The sequence below is a fragment of the Galeopterus variegatus genome, unplaced genomic scaffold (assembly GCF_000696425.1).
Source record: "Galeopterus variegatus unplaced genomic scaffold, G_variegatus-3.0.2 Scaffold1689, whole genome shotgun sequence".
NCBI lineage: Eukaryota > Metazoa > Chordata > Mammalia > Dermoptera > Cynocephalidae > Galeopterus > Galeopterus variegatus.
This window is the reverse complement of record NW_007727800.1, coordinates 404,423-425,366: the sequence shown is the minus strand read 5'-3', so window position 1 is coordinate 425,366 and position 20,944 is coordinate 404,423. Positions and strand designations below refer to the sequence as shown.

General features: G+C 47.4%; 1 protein-coding gene, 1 long non-coding RNA gene and 1 other non-coding gene across 3 annotated transcripts in view; 1 reads left to right on the top strand and 2 right to left on the bottom strand.

Annotated features, from left to right (window-relative positions):
• Window positions 1-2,715, bottom strand: part of CAMK2G (calcium/calmodulin-dependent protein kinase II gamma) — a 57,326-nt gene extending 54,611 nt beyond the window's left edge. The window contains exons 1-3 of the mRNA XM_008578468.1: window positions 2,700-2,715; window positions 1,682-1,713; window positions 1,461-1,580 (exon numbers count right to left, since the gene is read on the bottom strand). Coding sequence (XP_008576690.1) covers window positions 1,461-1,580; window positions 1,682-1,713; window positions 2,700-2,715 — 168 coding nt within the window. The remainder of the gene's footprint in view (window positions 1-1,460; window positions 1,581-1,681; window positions 1,714-2,699) is intronic.
• A 965-nt stretch (window positions 2,716-3,680) lies between these two features.
• LOC103595125 lies at window positions 3,681-19,926 on the top strand. Its single transcript, XR_550913.1, has 3 exons — window positions 3,681-3,767; window positions 15,057-15,137; window positions 18,779-19,926. It is a non-coding gene; the product is annotated as an uncharacterized LOC103595125 (long non-coding RNA).
• On the bottom strand, window positions 10,809-10,882 carry TRNAV-GAC. The gene has a single exon. It is a non-coding gene; the product is annotated as a tRNA-Val (tRNA).
• Window positions 19,927-20,944: the final 1,018 nt, after the last annotated feature.

Sequence of the window (20,944 nt, the reverse complement as noted above, 5' to 3'; positions counted from 1 at the left end):
CGCGGACCGCCCCCGGGGAGGGGCTTCCCGCCACCGGCCCCGCCCCTCCCGGCGAGCCGCCCGGGCTGGGCCACGCGCGCAGGGGAGCGGAGGGGAGGGGAGGGGAGGGGGTCCTACCCCCGGGTCCCGCCTCCGGGCCACCCGCTGGGGCGGACTGAGCTGAAAGATCTGTGAGCTCGTCCCGGGCCGGACCCTGTGAGGGCCTGGGAAAATGCGTGCAAGGGAGCGCGTGTGAGGAGTTGTGTAGACGTCTGGACCCCCGAGCTCTCTCGAGGGTCCCCCACACGCGGGACCCAAGCCCCAAGCCCGGCCCACATCATGTGCAGAGAGGGCCAAGGTCAAGGAGCCAGTGTCAGACTGCACGCTCGGGAGGTGCCCCCAGCCTGTGCAGAGCCAGCTGCCAGCAGCCTCCCCTCGGGGAGCCGAGGGTCTAGACCTGTGTATGCATCGGGGTCATTATTAGGAAAAAAAAAAAAAAAACCTTTAGGCGCGGTTTGATCAGGGAGACCGGGCCAGGGGTAAGGATGCAGGATGAACTCTGCCTTCCTGCACTCCAGCCTTAGAGATGAGAGAATGTTCTTTCTCAGGCTAGTAATAAAAGGGATGAAGTGGGAACGGTTTGAAAAGGTTTTGTGCGTTGGGCTAGAAGAACGAATGGAAGGAAGGGCACCCTGTACTTTTATTTTATGGCACTCATCACATTTCATAACGATACATTTACTGGTGTGAGAGACGGTAGAACTAGACATAGTTGTCTGAAGAGTGAACTCTGAGTAGACTGCCTGGCTTGGATCTCTGGGCAACTCACTGGCCAGCTGTGTAACCTTAGGCAAGTCACTTAATCTTTTTTTTTTTTTTTTAAGATGACCGGTAAGGGGATCTCAACCCTTGACTTGGTGTTGTCAGCACCACGCTCCCCCAAGTGAGCCACGGGCCGGCCCCTAAGTCACTTAATCTTTCTGTGCCTCAGTTTACCTTATCTGGAAAAGGGCAATATTAATAGTATCTACCTCAAAGGATTGTGAGCATTAAATGGGCAAATCACATATAGCACTTAGAATGGTACCTGGTACCTAATTAGAACTGTTTTAGGGCCGGCCCGTGGCTCACTTGGGAGAGGTGGTGCTGATAACACCCAGTCAAGGGTTGAGATCCCCTTACCGGTCATCTTTTATAAAAACAAAACAAAACAAACAAACAAAAAAACTGTTTGCTGTAATCATTTGCTTAATATTTGCCTTCCCACTAAATTGTAGCTCCAGTAGGCCAGGGCCTCTGCCTCCTCTGTTCACCGTTGCACACTCAGCCCCACACCCAGTAAATATTTATGGAATGGCAGAGGGCGTTACCACCCCTTCCTCTGTCCCCACCATCACAGGTTGGTGGGACAGAGGCACATAACTGTCCTGATGGAGGAGAAACAGTCTGGGCAGGTTCCTGACCAGCCCAGGCAGCTGTACCCTTGAGTCGGGGGCCAGCCCCGACTGGGCAGGGTGGAGCTGAGCCAACTGCTGCAGCTTGGTCTTGATTACAGCGGGACGCCCACTGGGAGTCAGGCCTCCATTGTCAGCAGGCTCACTCTGCCAGAGGAGGCAGCTGAGAGGCGTCCCAGCCTCCCAAGCCACCTCCCGGAGGGGTGGGTGGAGCAAACTCTTAGGGAGAGCTCCCCTCCTTTTCCTACCCGCAGCCCTGGGAGCCGCTCCGAGAACCAGACTGCCCAATGGGGGAGACTAGAGAACAGGAGGCAGTGGAGCCCAAGAGGAAAAGCATTAACAGATTGCTTGAGAGGAGGGCGGAGAAGGCCAAGGGAAAGGACAGAGGTGACAGAGCACCGTGCCCCACCCCTCCCCAGGGCAACAGGAAGTAAAGCAGTGGAGAGTAAGGCCACTTCCTATCTCAAATCACCAGGGTGAGAGCCAGGTCCCAAGTCCCAGCATGGAGAAGGGCAATGAGATTGTGTCATGGGGATGCCGTAAGTGTTGAATTTCTGTCATCCTCCCGAAAGGCAGAAGCTATGGCTAGCCCGCCCTCCAGAAACGGGGGCCACATATCAGTGGATCATTAGCGTGCCCTTCCCAGTGCTCAAGGCGACATGGTTCCTGACCTCCAGACTCTGATACTTGAAACTTTACATTCATTAATATAAGGTGGAGTGAGGAGATGGAGAGAGGTCAGAATAAGCAGAGACCAGGGCTGCCATGGAGTCCCCAAGGGATATCCAGGGGAGATGTAAACACCGGACTACAGCCCTGACTGATCCCCTGTGCCTGCTGTGAGGAGTATGAGGGTGAGGGATGTACGCTGGGCGTTTCAGGGTGACCATATAAAGCATTTTGCATTGCGTCTCTGGGTACAAGGAAGAGTGATGAGAAAAATAGCGGGGGGAGGGGGGAGCTTGGGGATGACTCACTGTACTGTAAGTGGAGCTAGCAGCCTTTCAGCAAATATTTATCAGCTGCCTACTATGTGCTTACCACTGCCTTTCACTCTGCAAAACATCCAAATAAAGTGGAAAATTAGAATTTACACAATTAGAAGGAAACTCAGCCCATTCTTCCTTTTCCCTTTCTAGCTCTGCCTCACTTTTCCCTCCCTCCCTCCCTGTTCCTCTCAACAGTGCAGACTCTGACGTGTCCACAGTGGCAGTTTGGAGCTGTAGACACTTCTGTGTACACACACAAACACACACCCTCACGTACCCTCGTTGATCTCCATCGCTGTCGCACCCACACAACCTCCAGCTACCCCGCAGCAATTAGAGGGAAGATACGTATAAATAATAACCAGCTCACCAGCTCCCTGCGCATCAGTATCTATGGCAACCTCATGGGGTCCACGGGCTGCGCTGTTCCGGTTGCAGCTGGTCCCCTGGGCAGCACCAGCACTCGGGCACTCAGGCTGTGCCCAGAGCTCGAGGAACAGGGACCAACCCAGGAAATTGATGCCCTGATAATGGTGGGACCCTGTGTCATTCCAATCTTTCTCTTCGAAGCCTCTGCAAATGACACCATGGGGCTGCCCCCGGAGTGAGAGAAGCTTCCCTCCCTAGTCTTGGAATGCAGTTTTAGAGGATGAAAGTATTACTCTTCAGATCTAAGAAAAGTGGTGCAGTTGAAATTGAGGTAATTTAATGCAAGGGAGATGATGACTTTGGAAGCAAAGAATACAAGGGTACTTCAAAAAGTTCATGGAAAAATAGAATTAAAAAAAATACTAATTTTTCCACGAATCTGTTGAAGACCCCTCATAGTTACCCAATCGTTGGGAGATGTTGTAAAATCAATCAGAAGGGAATTCAGTTTCATGTCCATGAGGGGTTTTCAATCCATATTCCACAGAATCCTGAGGGTTACGTGACCATGCCCCAGCAGCTGCTCAGCGTATATTATTGGGGTTCCACATAGGATTTGGTTGAAGATAAGAGTCCCTGGCTAAAAAGAAGTTTGAAACCCACTGGACTGTCGGCTTCTGAGGTCCCCTCCAACTCTAAGATTCTATGACTAGTTTTGGGGAATTAGGGGTGAAGAGGTCATAGCCTCTTTTCAGGGAACTCAGAGAGAATTATTAGTGATGAGGCGTTTGAAACTAAAGAGAAGATGTGATAACAGGGATAGGAAAGAGTGAGAAAGACAAATGAAAAGCTTTATTATTTCTGTGTTTTTTGTTGTTTTTGTCATTAGCTGGCCAGTACAGGGATCGACTCCTGGACCTCTTATCAACACCACCTAAGCAACTGAGCTAACCTGCCAGCCAAGTGAAACCGTTCCGTAAGCAATACTCAAACTGGGAGGGAAAGAGGGTTCCCCTGTTTCCCCTGGAAGACACATCAGAGTAAAGATTTTGGCCAGGGGCGAGGGGGCTGGCTTTTTCAAATCACAACCCTGCACAGGAAAGTTGACAGGCCCCCTCCCCAGTGACATCTACATACAATGGAGCCCCTGCCCTTGGTGGGAGTGTTTTCCCATTCCTTCTGTATCCAAGAACTGAAAAAAGGGCTAAGAACCACAGATTAAATCAGTATCCATGGTATTTCTTAAAGGAGGAGCTGAGACATTTGAAGTGAGGGGCTGAACTCCTGAAGGTCTGGGCACTGGGGACAGAGATTTTGAGTGAGAGGCTGAGGCTATTTAGTGTGAGGCTATTTAGGATCTGAGGCACTGGAGATGAAGAGTTGAGCTCCGAAGTTCAGTTGAGTTGTAGGCATATGTAACTGAGCCAAGATATTTGGAGTAAGGAGATTAAGGGCCCACGAGGAGGAACCCCCTTGCATTTTCCAGCCACGGGGCTGATCTCGGCCTTCCCACCCCCCAACGCCAGGTCAGGGCCCCTCTGCCTGTAACCCCCTCTGCCACCCACCTGTAGACTCCATACCTCTGACCTTTCTCCTGGTACCCTCAACACCTACCGGGAAGCCTGGCATATAGTAGACGCTCAATAAGTATTTGTGAGGTGAATAAAGTATTGGGGGCAAACGGCTGAGATAGTTGGAGTGGAAAGGCAGCGCCAGTGGAGAGGTGACAGAGCTGTCACCAGAGGCGCGAGGGAGGCGCTGAGGCTGCTGCCTGCCCCAGCGTTTACTACCGGGCGGGAAGAACGGCGTGTGGCGCCCCCTGGTGGGAGCCTCGCGGGAGGGACGGGAAAGGGAGCGGCGCGCGAACGACAAAGGGAGGTGTGGCGAAGATGACAAAAACCACTGGGGCGGCTAATGTTTGGGGAGGGTTTGCTGCTGGCAAGGCACGCGCACTAAGCACTCTGCACGAGCGATTCCGTTTAACCCTCGCTGCCACACTGTGAGTGGCATCTACATCTGCCCCAGTCTGCGGAGGAGGAGACTGGAGTTTGGAAAGGTGAAGTAGCTCTCCCGAGGGCAAATACCCGATCCTTGCAGCGCTGGGGTGGTGCCATTGAAGGGAGCAGGTAGGAAGAGATGTGGGGGCAGTGAATGGTGTGCACGAGCCATGCAGATGTGCTCATTCCCCCAGTGGGATCTGGGTTGGAATCCCAAATTCACGGTGGACTCATCCCAGTCTAGTCCCAGCCCTGAATCCAGGCACTTACTCAGACGGACGTTCATTCATTCATTTTATTGAGTAAACAGAAAAGAACAATCCAGCCAAATTCCTGCCCCCTTGGAGCTTATGTTCTTGTAGGCAGGCAATGAACCTGGGAGGTAATTTTAGACGGGAGTTAGTCCTGCTACAGAGAATACAGACTCAGGGAATGCGGCTAGAGTCGCCAGGGAGGGACAGCGTGGAGACACGGAGAGCTCCTGTAACTGAGGTTCTCGTGCTGGGCTCCCCTCAGAAGGGGACCTTTAAGGGAGACCTAACTAAACGAGGGTAAGGAGATAGTTGTTGGAACATCTGAACAAGGACATGTCTGGTGGAAGGAGCAGCCACAAAGGCCTGAGAGTAAAATGGTCAGGGTGTGTCTGAGGGTGAAAAGAAGGCTGGTGTGGCAGGAGCAGAGAGGGCAAGGGGACAGTAGTAGGAAAATAAGACCCGGAGGCCCTAAAAAGTCCCACGGTCCTGACACGACCACCCTAGTTTTCATTCTGTGGCTCCAGGCTCGATAGCTCACAGGGAGTCAGTCCACAAGGGCAGGCTACTTCCATGCTCACAAGTGCATGAGACCCAAAACCCGAGCTCACTGTCAGCAGATACCTCCATCAAGGACAGACATAAATCTGGGCCTGGAGCCGGAAATGACACTGTTCCACAATGGAGGTTGATAGAGATGGGCAGAGGATGACCTCTTGGTGCTCCAGGGGACCTGGGGGTGGTGTACTGAGGGTCTCTGTAGAAATAGGCTACGTCCCTCAGCTCATTTATTTATTTATTTTTAAAATTTTATTTTGTTGATATACAATGTGGTTGATTATTGTGGCCCATTACCAAAACCTCCCTCCTCCTCCCTCTCCCCCCTCCCCCCCAACAATGTCCTTTCTGTTTGCTTGTCATATCAACTTCAAGGAATTGTAGTTGTTATGTCTTCTTCCCCACCCCCCGTTTTTGTGTGTGTGTGTGTGTGTGTGTGTGTGTGAATTTATTTATTTATTTTTAACTTCCACCAATAAGTGAGAACATGTGATATTTCTCTTTCTGTGCCTGACTTGTTTCACTTAATATAATTCTCTCTAGGTCCATCCATGTTGTTGCAAATGGCAGTATTTCATTCTTTTTCATAGCTGAGTAGTATTCCATTGTGTAGATATACCACATTTTCCGTATCCACTCATCCGATGATGGACATTTGGCCCCCTCAGCTCATTTAGACAACTATCTCCCTGCCCCAGGCAAACTTTAGTCCTAACTCCTATAGAGTATAGAAAGGTGGGCCAGAAATAGGCCCTGTCTTTTTTTTTTTTTTTTTTTTTTTTCCTTTTTGTCTTTTTCCGTGTCCGGTAACGGATCGCAACCCTCAGTGTCGCCCCCGCACCTCCCCTCTCATGTTGCTCCCGCACCTCGCTCAGCCAGTGAGCGGGAACCGGTCTGTATGTGGGATCCGAACCCTCGGCAGGAGTGCCACCACACCCTCAAGCGGCGCACTGTAGCAGTGCGCCACCGGGCCGGCCCCAGAAATAGGCCCTGTCTTAAAGGAACTTTCCTTCCTGGGGGCAAGAATATAAGCATGATAATAAAACAATGATACAAGACTATAGATTAGTACCATGGACAACCTCTGGGTCTTTGTACAAATGGCTGCCCTGATCACTCTTCCCTCCCCTCCAGTCCTCTGCTCAAGTGTTACTTTCTCAGAGTAGCTTTCCCAGCCTCTTGTACCAGATCAAATCTCTGTAATGACAGCCCTAAAAGTATCATCCACCACTTCTTCAAAGCATTTGTCCCAAGTGTAATTTTACATGTGTTTGTGTGACTGTAGGCCTTACAGGGTAGGCTCTGTGTCTGCTTATGTTCATCTTGGTATCTCCAGTGTCTAAAGTGCCTGGGGTGTAGGAAGGTAAAAGCAAAGTCCTATAGGACTTTTGAAGGGGAGTAATCGAATCAGTTGGAACAATCAGAAAAGACTGAATGGAAGAGATGGAAGAAGAGGAAGGACGTTGGCAGATGGAGGTGGAATTCGGGGGCATTGCTAGTGGAAAGAGCATGAATCAGGTCCTGAGCCATCGAGGGCTTGGCAGGTGTTTGGGAAACTGGGTGATCAGGCGAACTGGAGCTGCGGGTGTGGAGAAGGAAGAAACAGGCCATAAAGCTGGAGACCAGCCAGATGTAAACAGTGTCTGGTCCTGGGTGGGCTTATAGGCCAGGCAGGGCCTCAATGTCCAGCTGGAGTCCAGGGCAGTGCCAGAGGCTCTTAAGTCCCGAACCTGGGCTATAGATTGTTACCTGTCAGACAGTCCCACTTGAATATCCTGCTGTCCACCCAAATTCAACACAATCCAAACACGAATTAACCACATTGAGAGGCAATTTAACATGGTGGTTAATAACACTAAAACCAAATTCTGACTCTGTGCCCACTTGAATATCCTGCTGTCCACCCAAATTCAACACAATCCAAACACGAATTAACCACATCGAGAGGCAATTTAACATGGTGGTTAATAACACTAAAACCAAATTCTGACTCTGTCTCTTACCTGCAAGTTTTATGACTTCTCTGTGCCTCAGTTTTCTCATCTGAAAAATAGGTATAATAATGGTACTCACCTCATAGGGATTTTAAAAATTAACATCTTATTTATTTTCATTGACAAATAAAAAATTATACGTATTTATCATGTACAAATTGTTCTTCTGACATATGTATACATTGTGAAGTGGCTAAATTGAGCTAATTAACATATGCATAAGAGCACTTTTATATTAACATGTACAATAGATCTCTTGAACTTATTCTTCCTATCTAATCATGAGGAGGAAATATTAGTACCTTTGAAGGGTAAAACAGTGCCTTGAATAGTAAGGGTTCAATACATATTAACTAATACAACAATTTCCTTTGTCACCTTGACCAGTTTTCTTCTCTAGGTCCCTTGACTCTGACAGTGACATGACTAGTCTGCCAATGACCTAGGTTCGGAATCTTGGAGTCAACTTGACTCATCCCTTATCTCACTTAGGGGAGGATCTGAATTCTGGCCCCTCCACTAACTAGTTGTGTGACCTTGGGCAAGTGACTTCAGCTCCCTGAGCTTCATGTTCCCCATCAATAACATAAAGATGTTCTAACTTTCACTATAGAGTTGTTATAATAATCTAATGATGCTATTTGGAGATGATTGGATCAATGCCTGATGCTAACTTAATGGTACTTGTTATTATAATCATGCTGTGTATCATTATGACAATCAGCTGTATATTTTTCCCTTTAAATATCCTTGTATCCCTCCCTTCTTCTCCATTTCTCTCCCACCATCCTAGACTAGTCCAGAGTTTCTCAGTAGCCTCTCACCTAACTTTGATGACCCATTTTATATTCTACTTCCGCGTATGTATTCTTTCTTTCTCTCTTTATTTCAAGAAATATTAATGGAATACCTACTCTTTTCAGGACACTGTCTCTGTAGTTGGGATATAGCAGGGAACAAAATAGAAAATGTCCCTGTCCTCAGGAAGCCTGTCTTCTGGTGAGAGGGACAAACAGTAAGCAAATGAACAGGTAAATATTTAATACATCCAGTGGTGGTGAGTGCTGTGAAGATAATTAAAGCAAGGAGAAGGCATAGAGAGTGGCAACGGGGTGCTATTTAATAGAGGGGTGTCAAGGAAGGCCCCTCCACTGAGATGAACATATAAGCAGAGATCTGCAGGAAATAATATCACTCTCAATAGGCCACATCTTTGCTGAAATGCTGTTTCCTTCAGAATTAAGTGCGAATGCTCACGTGTGACTTTGTGTGTCCTCTGTAATTCTAGTCCGTCTTGGGACTTTGCTGCACTCCCTGGATGCCCCTGCTTCTGCAGACACGCTCCACTTGCTTGAGGATGTCCATCACTGGTTAATAGTTCTTATCTCAGATCGTAGAATTAGTGTGAACTTTTTTCTTCCTTTTTTTTTTTTTAAAAAAAGATGACCAGTAAGGGGATCTTAACCCTTGACTTGGTGTTGTCAGCACCACGCTCACCCTGTGAGCTAACTGGCCATCCCTATGTGGGATCCGAACCTGTGGCCTTGGTGTTATCAGCACCGCACTCGCCCGAGTGAGCCACAGGCCGGCCCCGAACTTTTTTCTTCCTAAAATGTGCTTTCTAAAATTTGTATAATGAATATAGGTTACTTGAATAACAACAACAATGCCTTATTTTCTCCCTATCTTCTTATTTTTTAATCCTTATAAAAACCCTACGACGTAAGTTCTATTATCCCCATTTTACAGGTGAGAAAACTGAGTCACAAAGAAGTTACACTGACTCTGAACTCAGCCCTTGACGTGGTTGGCATCTTATTAAAGGCTCACCATTTGCCTTTTTACAGTTTTGCTTTTGCCTTCTTGTTTAGACTATAGGTTCCTTAAGGGTAGAACCCTTGTCTTATTCTCCCCATATCTCCCTCTCCCTTCTCTTCATGGTTTTCAGCAGAGCACTATGTACTGTATGTAATGAGTGCTTTTTTTTTTTTAAAGACGACCGGTAAGGGGATCTTAACCCTTGACTTGGTGTTGTCAGCACCACGCTCTCCCAAGTGAGCTAACCAGCCATCCCTATATGGGATCTGAACCCGCAGCCTTGGTGTTATCAGCATCACACTCTCCCGAGTGAGCCACGGGCCGGCCCTATGAGTGTTTTTTGTTGAACTGGTCTGTTGGATGGTTGGCGTATTCTGATTTCATCCACCTATCTTGCTGGTGGTGCCGTCTTAGATGCTCTTGACCCTGGGCCCAAGGATGGAGAACCTGGAAATCCTGGGGTGTAGAGGTGAGAAAGCTGGACCTCCATCCCAAAAGGGCAGTGATTCTTCTTGTCCACTAGAGGCCGCCTTAGGCCTGGATTTAGAGAGCCGGCAGGGCTACGGATTACTCAGTTGACCCCACCCCAGGAGTCATTTCCAACACCAAGTCTATCCTAGAACCCCAAGGCCCCAGGGATCCAATAGACCATCAGATTCTGAGATCTGGAATGCGTTCCAGAATAAAAGTTGCTGATGGCAGCTAGATAGTAGGAGTGTACTGGCAGGTTCCAGATGCCCCTAAATTAGCCAAACCAACACAGGTACATTGAACACGCTGCTGAGCATCCTCCATGCAGGGTGCTAGACTGTGGGACTAGCTCAGTGAACAAGACAGACTCTGTTCCTGCCCTTCCAGCTCTTACGCTCTTGTGAGGTACACAGACAAGCCTAAACTTCTTGCATTGTGCGATAAGTTGCTGACATGATTTCTGTTTCAGGATTAGTTCTCCCTGGGCCTCATTTTACTGTGGGTTATCCCATGGGACATCTACCTGTCTTAGGGAAACAAAATAAAAGCCAGAGGCAGAGAAAAGAACCTTTGCCCACATTTGGTGAGTCAACTGCAGAGCCCACTCCTCTCTAGAGGCAGAAGGATTGCCAGTGTCTCCTGCCAGATCTGAGGGCATCTGAGTTTGGTGGGCACTGGGGACAGGAAGTGCCAGGCCATCTCCACGCAGCTTTTCTGCTTTCCTTTCTTTGAGCAGCTTGGAGGCTTTGCTTTGAACATGTAAGCAGAATTCTGTAGGAAATAATAATTTGGAGAAGCAGATTCTCCAAATTTTGGGGCGTAACCCAGCCTGCTTGCTTTCTCACTGATTTCTCTTTGCCTCTTTCTTTTCTTTGTTCTCCCTCCTACCCCCCTTTTCTTCTTTTTCTTTTTTTTCTTTTTTTGTGGCTGGCCAGTAAAAGGATTGAACCTTGGACCTTGGTGTTGTCAGCACCACACCCTAACCAACTGGGCTAACCAGCCAGGTCTTTGCTCCTTTTTCTCAGATTATCCATCAATCAACTTATTTATCAAATGAATGTGATGTGCAGGGCACTCTTTTCATCCAGGAGCATGAGATCAAGGAAGTTACAACAGAGCTGGAGAGATAAGGTAGAGATAGAGACAGACTCTCACGCAATGCAGCATTTTTATTAGTTCAAGCTGTTTGCTACAGACATTTGTTGCCAGGGGTAGATCCCTGGGGTTTTAGGGGTCTGGGAAGGCTTCCTTCCTGGCCAAGGTGACCAGGGCCTTCCAGGATGAGACCTCAACCTGCCCAGTGGTGGGTTTCTCTGTGAGGGGTGTTTTTGGAGAAGAGAGAGATAAAGCTAAAACACCCCCACACCCAGCTGTTCATTCCACTGTGCCTGGACAAGGGTCTCAGAGGCCCATGTGCTCAACATTCCTGAGAAGCAGCTTCTGAGTCAGAGCCCCAGAAACAGCTGAGGCAGCTTCAGGCTGGAGTCTTGGCTCTCTTTTCCTCCTTTCTGTCCAAAAGCAACTCCCTCCCTAGCTATTTGGATGTGACCAAAAACCCAAGCAGGGCCCTGGGATAGGAGCCTGGCTCAGTGAACGTCTATACAATGGATTTGGTCTCTGCATCCCCTCTAGGGCTGCAGCCATCAGGTGAAGTCACATGCCCAGTGACACCTGTACCAGGAAGTCCAAGGGGCTTGGGAGACTCAACCTGTGCCTACAAGTCACAGCCCCCAATGAAGCCCTTGTCGGGCTGCCTCCCGGAAGGGGGTCATCATTAGGACTTGGCTTGTGTTAAGACAGCAGCATTCCCTGGGCAATCTGCCAGTGCCTCCTCACTGCCTGGGCGTGGGGCCCAGGACATGCCAGAGCAGTGCCAGAGAGCTGACTCAGGGGGCGGCATGAGGGGAACAGAAAAGCCCTTCCCACCCACCAGCCAAGAGAGGAGGTGGAGCTTCCCTGAGGCCCGCTGTGATGGCCCTGTGGTGCCAGACCACCGACAGGCTCTGCGTGTGGCTCCAGTCCTCAGGCCACAGATCCGTGAAGCAGCAGGCCAGGGCTCCCGCTCATTCCCTGAGTTCCCTTCCTCCTGCAAAGACCTCTAGATATGCAGTTCTAGGTGCCCCAAACCCCCTCTACCATTGAGTCAGGCCCTTCCATTGCTACTTTCTTAACACACTGTGACCTTGGGCAAGTCACTTACTTTGGTAAGACTTAGATTCGTCATATTTAAGGTGGGATGAATAATACCTGCCTGCCTCGTGGAGCTGCAGTAAGGATTGAATGAGATAATGTCTCTGTAAGTACATTGCATACTATAAAGCACATTTATAATAAGGTATTATTATTGTCATGATTATTCTGGAGACAAGAATTATAGCCTCTGGCCCCCGAACTTCAACATCCTCCTCTTTGCCTCTTTTGTTTGACAAGTTGCTCTGAAGCCACTGCTGAAGTCCTAACCCTGTCCCAGGCCTCAGAAGCATTGACACAGCTCTTCTGCCTGGTTGCTAAGGTGCCAGCTCAGGGAAGCAACCCCTTCCACCCCAGCTCTGTTAAACCGGTTCTAATCAGACTCCTCCAGCCCAGTTTGCCTGCAGTGATGGCAAAGGAACCTAAAATAGCACAGGCTCTGCAAACACTGCTGGAGACTGGGCTTTGGGCATAAGGTGCTGTCTGTCACCCGTGGGCCTGCCTGGGCATCCCAGCCAGGTGCAGCCCTCCACCCTCCAGGGTCTGGCCTGTCTTTCTTTATGCAGCACCAGGATGACAGTGCCTCCTGTCAGCACTTTGGGTGGCTGAATCACGAGACTACCTAGAAAGCTGACTTGACTAGAGGTGTCAGGGGAAGGGGCTTACTGCTCCCCCCACCAGCTGCTAAACCCACACTCTTGGGACTTTCCTTGTGCCAAGAGGCCAGGTGAGCTGGGCTAAGGTCATGCAGAGCAGCAGCTGTCATTGTGGCCCCGGGGGAGGGTTGTGGACTGGGTACCAGGAAAGTCAGATTCTGAGGACCCTGCAGCCAGCAGGCCCTGGCTTGTCACTCCAGCTACCGAACCAGTTTGGTGTGCAGCTGTGGGGGTGACTCCCAAGCTCGGTTCTGAGACTTCTCATGGGGCCTTCTTATGACTTACCCTGGTGGGAGTGGTGACTGCCAAGGCCAGATTCAAACGAGGAAGCTTGCAGCAGGGAGCCGTGGGTAGGAACCGCAGCTCTAGCAGGAACGTTCATCCTTGCTGAGCCCTTCTCTAATCCCCCTTCTTTTAACCAGCCATTTCATGTGGCATGAATCTTCACCATTAGAACTCTCTCATCTCTTTCTTAAACACATTTCTTTAGCACACATATTCCTTTTCTGGGTGGTTATTATAAGAAAGAGAGATAAAGTCTTAGTTTATGTTGGAATCCAAACTGATGGTCTGTTGACCAAATGTAGCCCCCAAACCTGTTTTTGTTGATGTGCACAAATTTAGCTGGGACATTTTAACATTAAAAAACCCAGATTTCAAGTATTTCCTAACATTTTGTGTCCTTAGGTTAGTTTTCCCCAGAAGCAGATGCCCCAACAAGGCTTCAGTGACAAGTAGTTTATATGGAATTTTACCCTTGGAAAATGTAGTGAGGAAGTGAGACAGAGAGAGGAAGGGAGGCATCAGGAGGATGAGTTATCAAAGAAGTCACCATATTGGGAACTGCAGCTTAATTCTGGAGAACCTGGGGAAAGTGTAGAACATGTATCTCAAAGTTATCTCACTTCCAGCCTCTTGTGTAGCAGGGAAGAATGGGCTCCAGGGCCAGAGGAAGCCGGCACTGACAGCATCTGCTGCAATATAGAAGATCTAGCAGAACTGGTCCCCAGTTCCAACTTGGCAATAATTAGTGGGAGCTGAGTAGCAGCTGCTCCTTTAGACAAGAGCTCTCCAGTTTGCCATAGTCCCCACCCCTCCCTATTGTCCTACATGAAGCCTGCTGTCCTCTTTAAGTTGCTTGCTTAGCCTCTTGGGTGCTTGTGCTTGTGACTCCTGGTGTATGTCTGTGTGCAGGCTACTCCACTATAGCCATGAATCCAGCTGTCTCTGTTTCCAATACTTTGTTTTGTGTTCTTTGTATCCCATGTAAGCTAGCCCAGTGACTCCGAAAGATGTTGACTGGTTATTTCTGTTTCTCTAGCCCTGTATGCTGAATTATTTAATTCCCTGAGACTCAAACCACCTGACCTTCATGCTGTTAAATATGAGGGTACTTCAAAAAGTTCATGGAAAAGTTGAATTAAAAACTAATACAAATATAAATCTTTCCATGAACTTTTTAAAGACCTCTCATACACTGTGTCACAACATGTGAAATAGATCCTCACTCTGGGGACTGATGAGAGGGGGCCCTTAGTTATCTCTTCAACATCTCCAACCTGACTCGTTGGAGGCACCATGTTCCTTTCTGGCTGGTGGCAATTTCTCTGCCTAAAAAGTTTGTTTCCCCTTTACGACAGGATAACTCACACTCATCCTTTAGGATTCGGCTTAAATGTCAGCCCCTCCGTGGAGACTTCCACATCATTCACTCCACCCCTTCCTAGGTTACGTCTGCTGCACACTCTCACAGTGCACCGTGGTCCTCCTCAGCATATTTACAAGAATTACGTACATATTGGTTTAATTTGTATTGACACTGGAGTCCCATCACTAGTGCAGTGAATTTACTCAAACCCAACTTATCACGCTCAGCTGAAAGAGCAAGAAACAAAGAGATTCCTTTCTTCCTTTATTTATTGGCAGCTGGCTGGTACGGGGATCCAAACCCTTGACCTTGGTGTTATAACACCACCTCTAACCAACTGAGCTAACCAACCAGCCCCCAAATTCCCTTATCTAAAGTAACATGCCATTAAAACCAGATCTTGATATCCACTGCCCCAAAGTCACACCCAAACTGCAAAGAGAAATAGATGTTATTTCTTGGCTTTTGTGCTTCTAAACACTTAGGTCCTGGTAAGTTAAGGGATTTTCAAGAATAATTTAGCAGTCTTTATCTCCTAAACTGATTTTAGAGTCTACTGCTGCTCCCACAAATACACACACATGCAGAAGATGGAATCCACTGTATGGTTTTTCTTTGGGAGAGGGGTGGGCTGGCCAGTAACAGGGATATGAACCCATGATAAGTGTATTATCTGCTCTAGATTGAAGCTTCAGAAGGACAGGAAACATTCTCGCCTCTGTCACTGCCGGATCCACAGGTCTAGCAAAGCGCTGGACACATGGTAAGTACTCAATAAATCTTCGTGGGATGGATAGATGAAGATGGGTGATGATGGATGATGGGTGGAGGTGGATGATCAGAGCTGTGAGGACCGGTGCTGTGCAGGATGTCCTTGGAGATAGGCTGATACGTAATCTGACCTACCTACCTACCCGGGTGGGGGTAGGAGAATAGAGGAAATAAGGTGCTCGAACTACTCCAATGGAACTGTCTTGCTAAAGGCCTATACTTTTGCAGGTCTCCTAGGATTTGTTAGATCCCACGCTCTACTTTCCCCCAAACCAAGATTACTGGATTACAGCCTTAACCAAGGCAGCACAGCTGCCTCTGAGTCACCGCATAACACTGCTGTACCCCTCAGGGTTCAGACAGTGTGCACCTCCTAGCCTGGATTCTTGCCCCAAACTGAAAACCCCATCCAACCCCCTGCTATGACCCTGCTTCTGAAGCCCTCCATGTCTTTGACCCCAAATTTGTGCCAACCCCGAACTTGATCATAATTGCTTTTATAGCCCTGGTGCCAATCCCAACCTTGATTCCCATCTCAACCCTAATGTTGACCCAGGAACATACTTGCTTCTTATTCTGAGTACACTATACATCTGTGCTTTTTTAATATTTATAAAGCTTTTGCACATATTATTTCATGTGACATTTACAACTCTGTATAGCTATCCCCATTTTACGAATGAGAAAACGGACTCTGACAAATGCCCAAGGTTACACAGCTAGTCCGTGGGGGAACACAGATCAGAGTCAGGCCTTCCAGCTCCAAACCCAGTGCTGTGGAAGTCGGGGTTGCTGAAGGTCCACATATAAACCTCTGTTGCCCTGTGGCAAAGTGATCTTAGATAATCAAAGATCTTCGGGCACCAATAGCAGTGGTGATAGTAATAACCTTACCTCACTGGGCAATTTCTTTGTGACAAGCAGAGTGCTAAGAAGTTCTTCATACATTATCCTCTAATCCCCACTACGATGCTATGGAGCTATGTCGCCCATTTCACAGATGAGAAAACCATGGCTTATAGAGGGCAAGTAAGTTGCCCAAGGTCGCACAGCTAGCAAGAGGCGAGCCAGAATTTGAATCCAAGTCTCTCTGACTTTAAATGCAGTTCAGTTCACCTTTTACGAGGAAATGAAATGGGGTAACAGGAAGCAGCTAGGAGCCTGGGTCTTCCAACCATGTTCTCACCACAGCTTTTGAGCTGTAGCATCAAATTCCAGCGTATTATGTTTGATCACCAAAACTAGGTTAAAAATGAGTCAGGCCTTGGTAGGATTGACTCACTGTGGTGTCTGTCAGCTCTAAAAGGAGACAGGAAGCCTCAGAGGGCAACTATGGCCTGACCACGAGGAGTGGGTGAAGGTCCTAGAAGCATCCCAGCACAAGCCCTGCGAGGATTAAACATGGAATCCCACGTGCCTGCCAAAGAAAAGACCCATACTTAAGATTCATTTTTAAAATCAGACCTGCCAATCCTCATTTCTTTCTCCATACTCAGCCCTACCTCCTAGCAAGGCTCCATTTGAGTCAACTTCTCTGACTTTCATCTCTGACTCTCACGCTTTATCCTCTTCCCTGTGGGCAGGTTCCTTTGTCTCCATCCCAGTCCCCACCCACAGCTCATCTCACACCTCTCCGTGTCTTTGCTGCTTCCTTCTCATGTTCTGCGTCTTCTCAGAGCCTGGAAGATCCCTGTGTCAGGGGATCTTTTTGGAGGGGGGTAGGGCAATTTTTGTGGTGAAATATGTATATAACAAAAATTCACCATTTTAAAAAATATTATTTATTTATTTTATTGTGGTCAAATATACATAGTGTAAAATTTACCTTTTTAGCTATTTTCAAATGTACGATTTAGTGGCATTAAGTACATTTATGTTATTGTACAACCATCAACCCTATACGAGGGTACTTTGAAAAGTTCATGCAAAAATAGAATTGAACAGCCGGCCCCATGGCTCACTCGGGAGAGTGCGGCGCTGGGAGCACCAAGGCCGAGGGTTCGGATCCTATATAGGGATGGCCGGTGCGCTCACCGGCTGAGCGCGGTGCAGACCACACCATGCCGAGGGTTGCGATCCCCTTACAGATCCAAAAAAAAAAAAAGGAATTGAAAGATAATACGAATCTTTCCATGAACTTTTTGAAGTACCCTCATACATTTCCAGAACTTTTCCATCATCCCAAACAGAAGCTCTGTACCCATAAATAATAACTTTCATTCCCCTTCCCCCTGGTAACTGTCATTCTACTTTCTATCTATCAATCTGCCTATGCTAGTCTAGGTATCTCGATAAGTGGAATTATACAATGCTTGTATATGGTCTTTCATGCCAGGCTTATTTCCCTTAGCATAGTGTTCTTGAGGGTTATCCATGTTGTAGCATAAATCAGAGTTTCTTTCCTTTTTAAGGCTGAATAGTATTCCACATAAGCACACACCACACTTTGTTTATCCATCATCTGCTGATGGATACTTGGGTTGCTCCCACCTTTTGGCTACTGGTGCATAATGCTGCTATGAACATGGGTGCACAAATATCTGAGTCCCTGCTCTCATTTCTTTTGGATACGTACCCAGGAGTGGAATTGCTTGATCATGTGGTAATTGCATGTTTAACTTTTTGAGGATCCACCAAACTGTTTTCCATGATGGCTACACCATTTTGCATTCCCATCAGCAATGCACAAGAGTTCCACTTTATTTTCCATTTTTTTAAAATAATAGCCATCCTAATGGGTGTGAGATAGTATGTGAGATTCCTTTTGAACATAGCGTTCTAGAAGTCCAAGTTGTTCCAGACCCCCTGGGCCTGCTCCTCCCCCAGGAGACTCCACTAGCTTCTACCAGCTCTGAGAACTGGCGTTTCCCTGACAGTGAAACCACGATTGCAGATGAACAGCCAACATGCTTCTTTCTCCTGCACCCTCTGGTCTCACTTCCAGGTTCTGAAGAGCTGCCCACCTCTCTGCCTTTTGCTTATGTAGAGTTGGACTAAGAAATAATACAGACTCTGCCAAGAATACAGACTCAATTTCTTTAGGCCCACAATCTTCTGAGCTCCTTTTTCCATGTAGTCTTCCAGACCAGAGGCAACTGTGTGCTGACTCCATGGGGAACAATATGGCTTTGACCTGCCGCTGACCTCAGAACTAGAACAGCATCCAGAGCCTCGAGCAAAATTGTTTCTCGGTCTCATCAGGACCCAGGGGAGCAGCTTATATTCCTCTGGCTATGACCCCCAAGCTGTTTGAATCAGGCCTCCCTCTAGCCCCTTCTTTGCTGAGGCTCCCATCCGTGATTTAGGTCTCCAAGGCAGACCCTGGCTGGTGATTCACCTCCTGCCTGATACTCATGACTCCTTGAGGGGAACTTGGAGACCTGGAATTTTGGTCAAGATTCCCTGTTCATATTCCCAGAACCCAGGCTCTCTGGGGCAACATTTGTTTATATATTGTTTAATACTTACATCCTCTCTATGCACTTCTGATGTCAAGAGCAGGACGTGTCAATCTGGCCCCCATGTCCACGTCACACCCAGTCCCCATGGACTGCATGCGTCCTGGACTTTGCTTCAGCCCAGTCCTCACCCCTTTGCTTAAAGGTGCCTCATATAAATTTTTTTTTTTTCCAGCCACTTTTGTCTTCAGCTAAAGCAGGTGGAAAAAATGTTCTTCTGCATTCCACAAGAGAGAAGACAGAGGCCTATGGAAGGAAGTGACTCATCCAGGTTCACAGATGGAACCAGCCACCAAGCATGGAATGGAGGTCTGTTCTCTGACCCCGAAACCACGGCCTTCATCAAGGCAGTCACCCCCTTCCTCAAGAGGATGCTCCAACTCATGCTTAGAGATATGGCCCCTGGATTTGACAGGTGCCACTGGGATCGGGCAGTAGGGCTCTCTCCCCCTGGTTCTTTCCATTCCAATCCACAAGACTATTGGCCTTCGAATATGGATTCATGTATAGCCCTTTAAAAGAACTTTCTCAGACTCTTTCTAAAGCAAGACACATGACCCTCCAAGCTTGGAAAAACAAGAGCTCTTAAAGTTAGGAAAGATGCCAGCTTCACAAGTCCTCATCTCTTCTTGCTCTCCCTCTCCCTCTCAGCGTGTCCTCTCTTTTCAATTCTCACTGCCACGACTGCACCCAGCCCAGGGTTACTATTCCCCCACTCCCTCCAGCCAAGCCTAGACAAAAATCCAGGCCTTTTGCTTCCCATATTTTAACTGAGATTAGTGGGAATTTTTAGATTTACTGAAAAACTAATACACATCCTTGTGCAAGAACCTAGAGTGCCTTCTTGGGGTTTATGGTACCAAGTACAGACTTCTACCTGGCTTTTAAGACCTTTTACCATCTGACCTCCCTCTACCTGTTTGTACTTAGTTCTCACTACTCTGCAATATAAACCTTCCCTCACTGGGCCAGACTTCTCACTGCTTGTGTACACGCGTGCACACACGTGCACACCACAGTTAAACACATGCTAGGTTTATTCCCCACAACATGTACAATGTTTATTTCCAGCTCATCATTTGCCACGAGTCTTGCCTGGAACTTCTTTTTTCCTGCCTTCTACCAATCCCAACCTGACCCATCTTTTAAGATTTGTCAGGGTGGGGGGCTGGGGAGGGGATTTGTTCAGGTCCAGCAAATCCTTGTACTTTAGTGTCTCAGTTCTCTAAGCTTCTACTGCATTTATGGCTGGCTGTCACACTGTTTAATGCTTAACAGCTGTTTCAAAAATTATGGTAAAAAACATAAAATAATATTTACTATTTTAAGCTTTTTTTTTTGCAGCTAGCCATATGGGGATCTGAACTCTCGAATCCAGCAAATCCTTGTACTTTAGTGTCTCAGTTCTCTAAGCTTCTACTGCATTTATGGCTGGTTGTCACACTGTTTAATGCTTAACAGCTGTTTCAAAAATTATGGTAAAAAACTTAAAATAATATTTACTATTTTAAGCTTTTTTTTTTGCAGCTAGCCATATGGGGATCTGAACTCTCGACCTTGGTATTACAACATGGCACTCTAACCATATTTTAACCATTTTTAAGTGTACAGTTCCATAGTGTTAAGTATATGAACTTTGTTGTGCAACGAATCTCCAGAACTTTTTCATCTTGCAAAACTGAAGCTCTATGCCGTTAAACAATAACTCCCAGTTTTCTCCTTCCCCCAGCCCCTGGCAGTCACCCCTTCTACTTTCTGCTTCTATGAATTTTACTATTCTCCTATAAGTGGAATCACACAGTATTTGCCTTTTTGTAACTGGTTTGTTTCACTTACTGTAATGTGTCTTCAAGGTTTATTCATGTCATAGTATGTGACAGGATTTCCTTCTTTTTTAAGGCTGAATAAAATTCCTTTGTATGTACATACCGCATTTCGTGTTTCCATTCATCTGTTGATGGACGGTTGGGTGGCTTCCACCTCTTGGCCCTTGTGAATACTGCTGCTATGAACATGACTGTACACACATCTGGTTGATACCCTGCTTTCACTTCTTTTGGATATATACCCAGAAGTGGGATTGCTGGATCCTTTGGTAGTACTAATTTTTTAGGAAACCATACCATTTTACAATCCCACCGATAGTGCACAAGCATCCCAATTTTTTCTCAAGATCCTCACCAACATGCTATTTTCTGTTTTTTTTGGTTTTTTTTGGAGGCTGGCTAGTCAGGGGATCCAAACCCTTGACCTTGGTGTTTTCAGCACCACGCTCTAACCAAGTGAGGTAATGGGCCAGCCCTTTTTTTTTTTTTTTTTTTTTTTTTTTTTTGAAACCCTC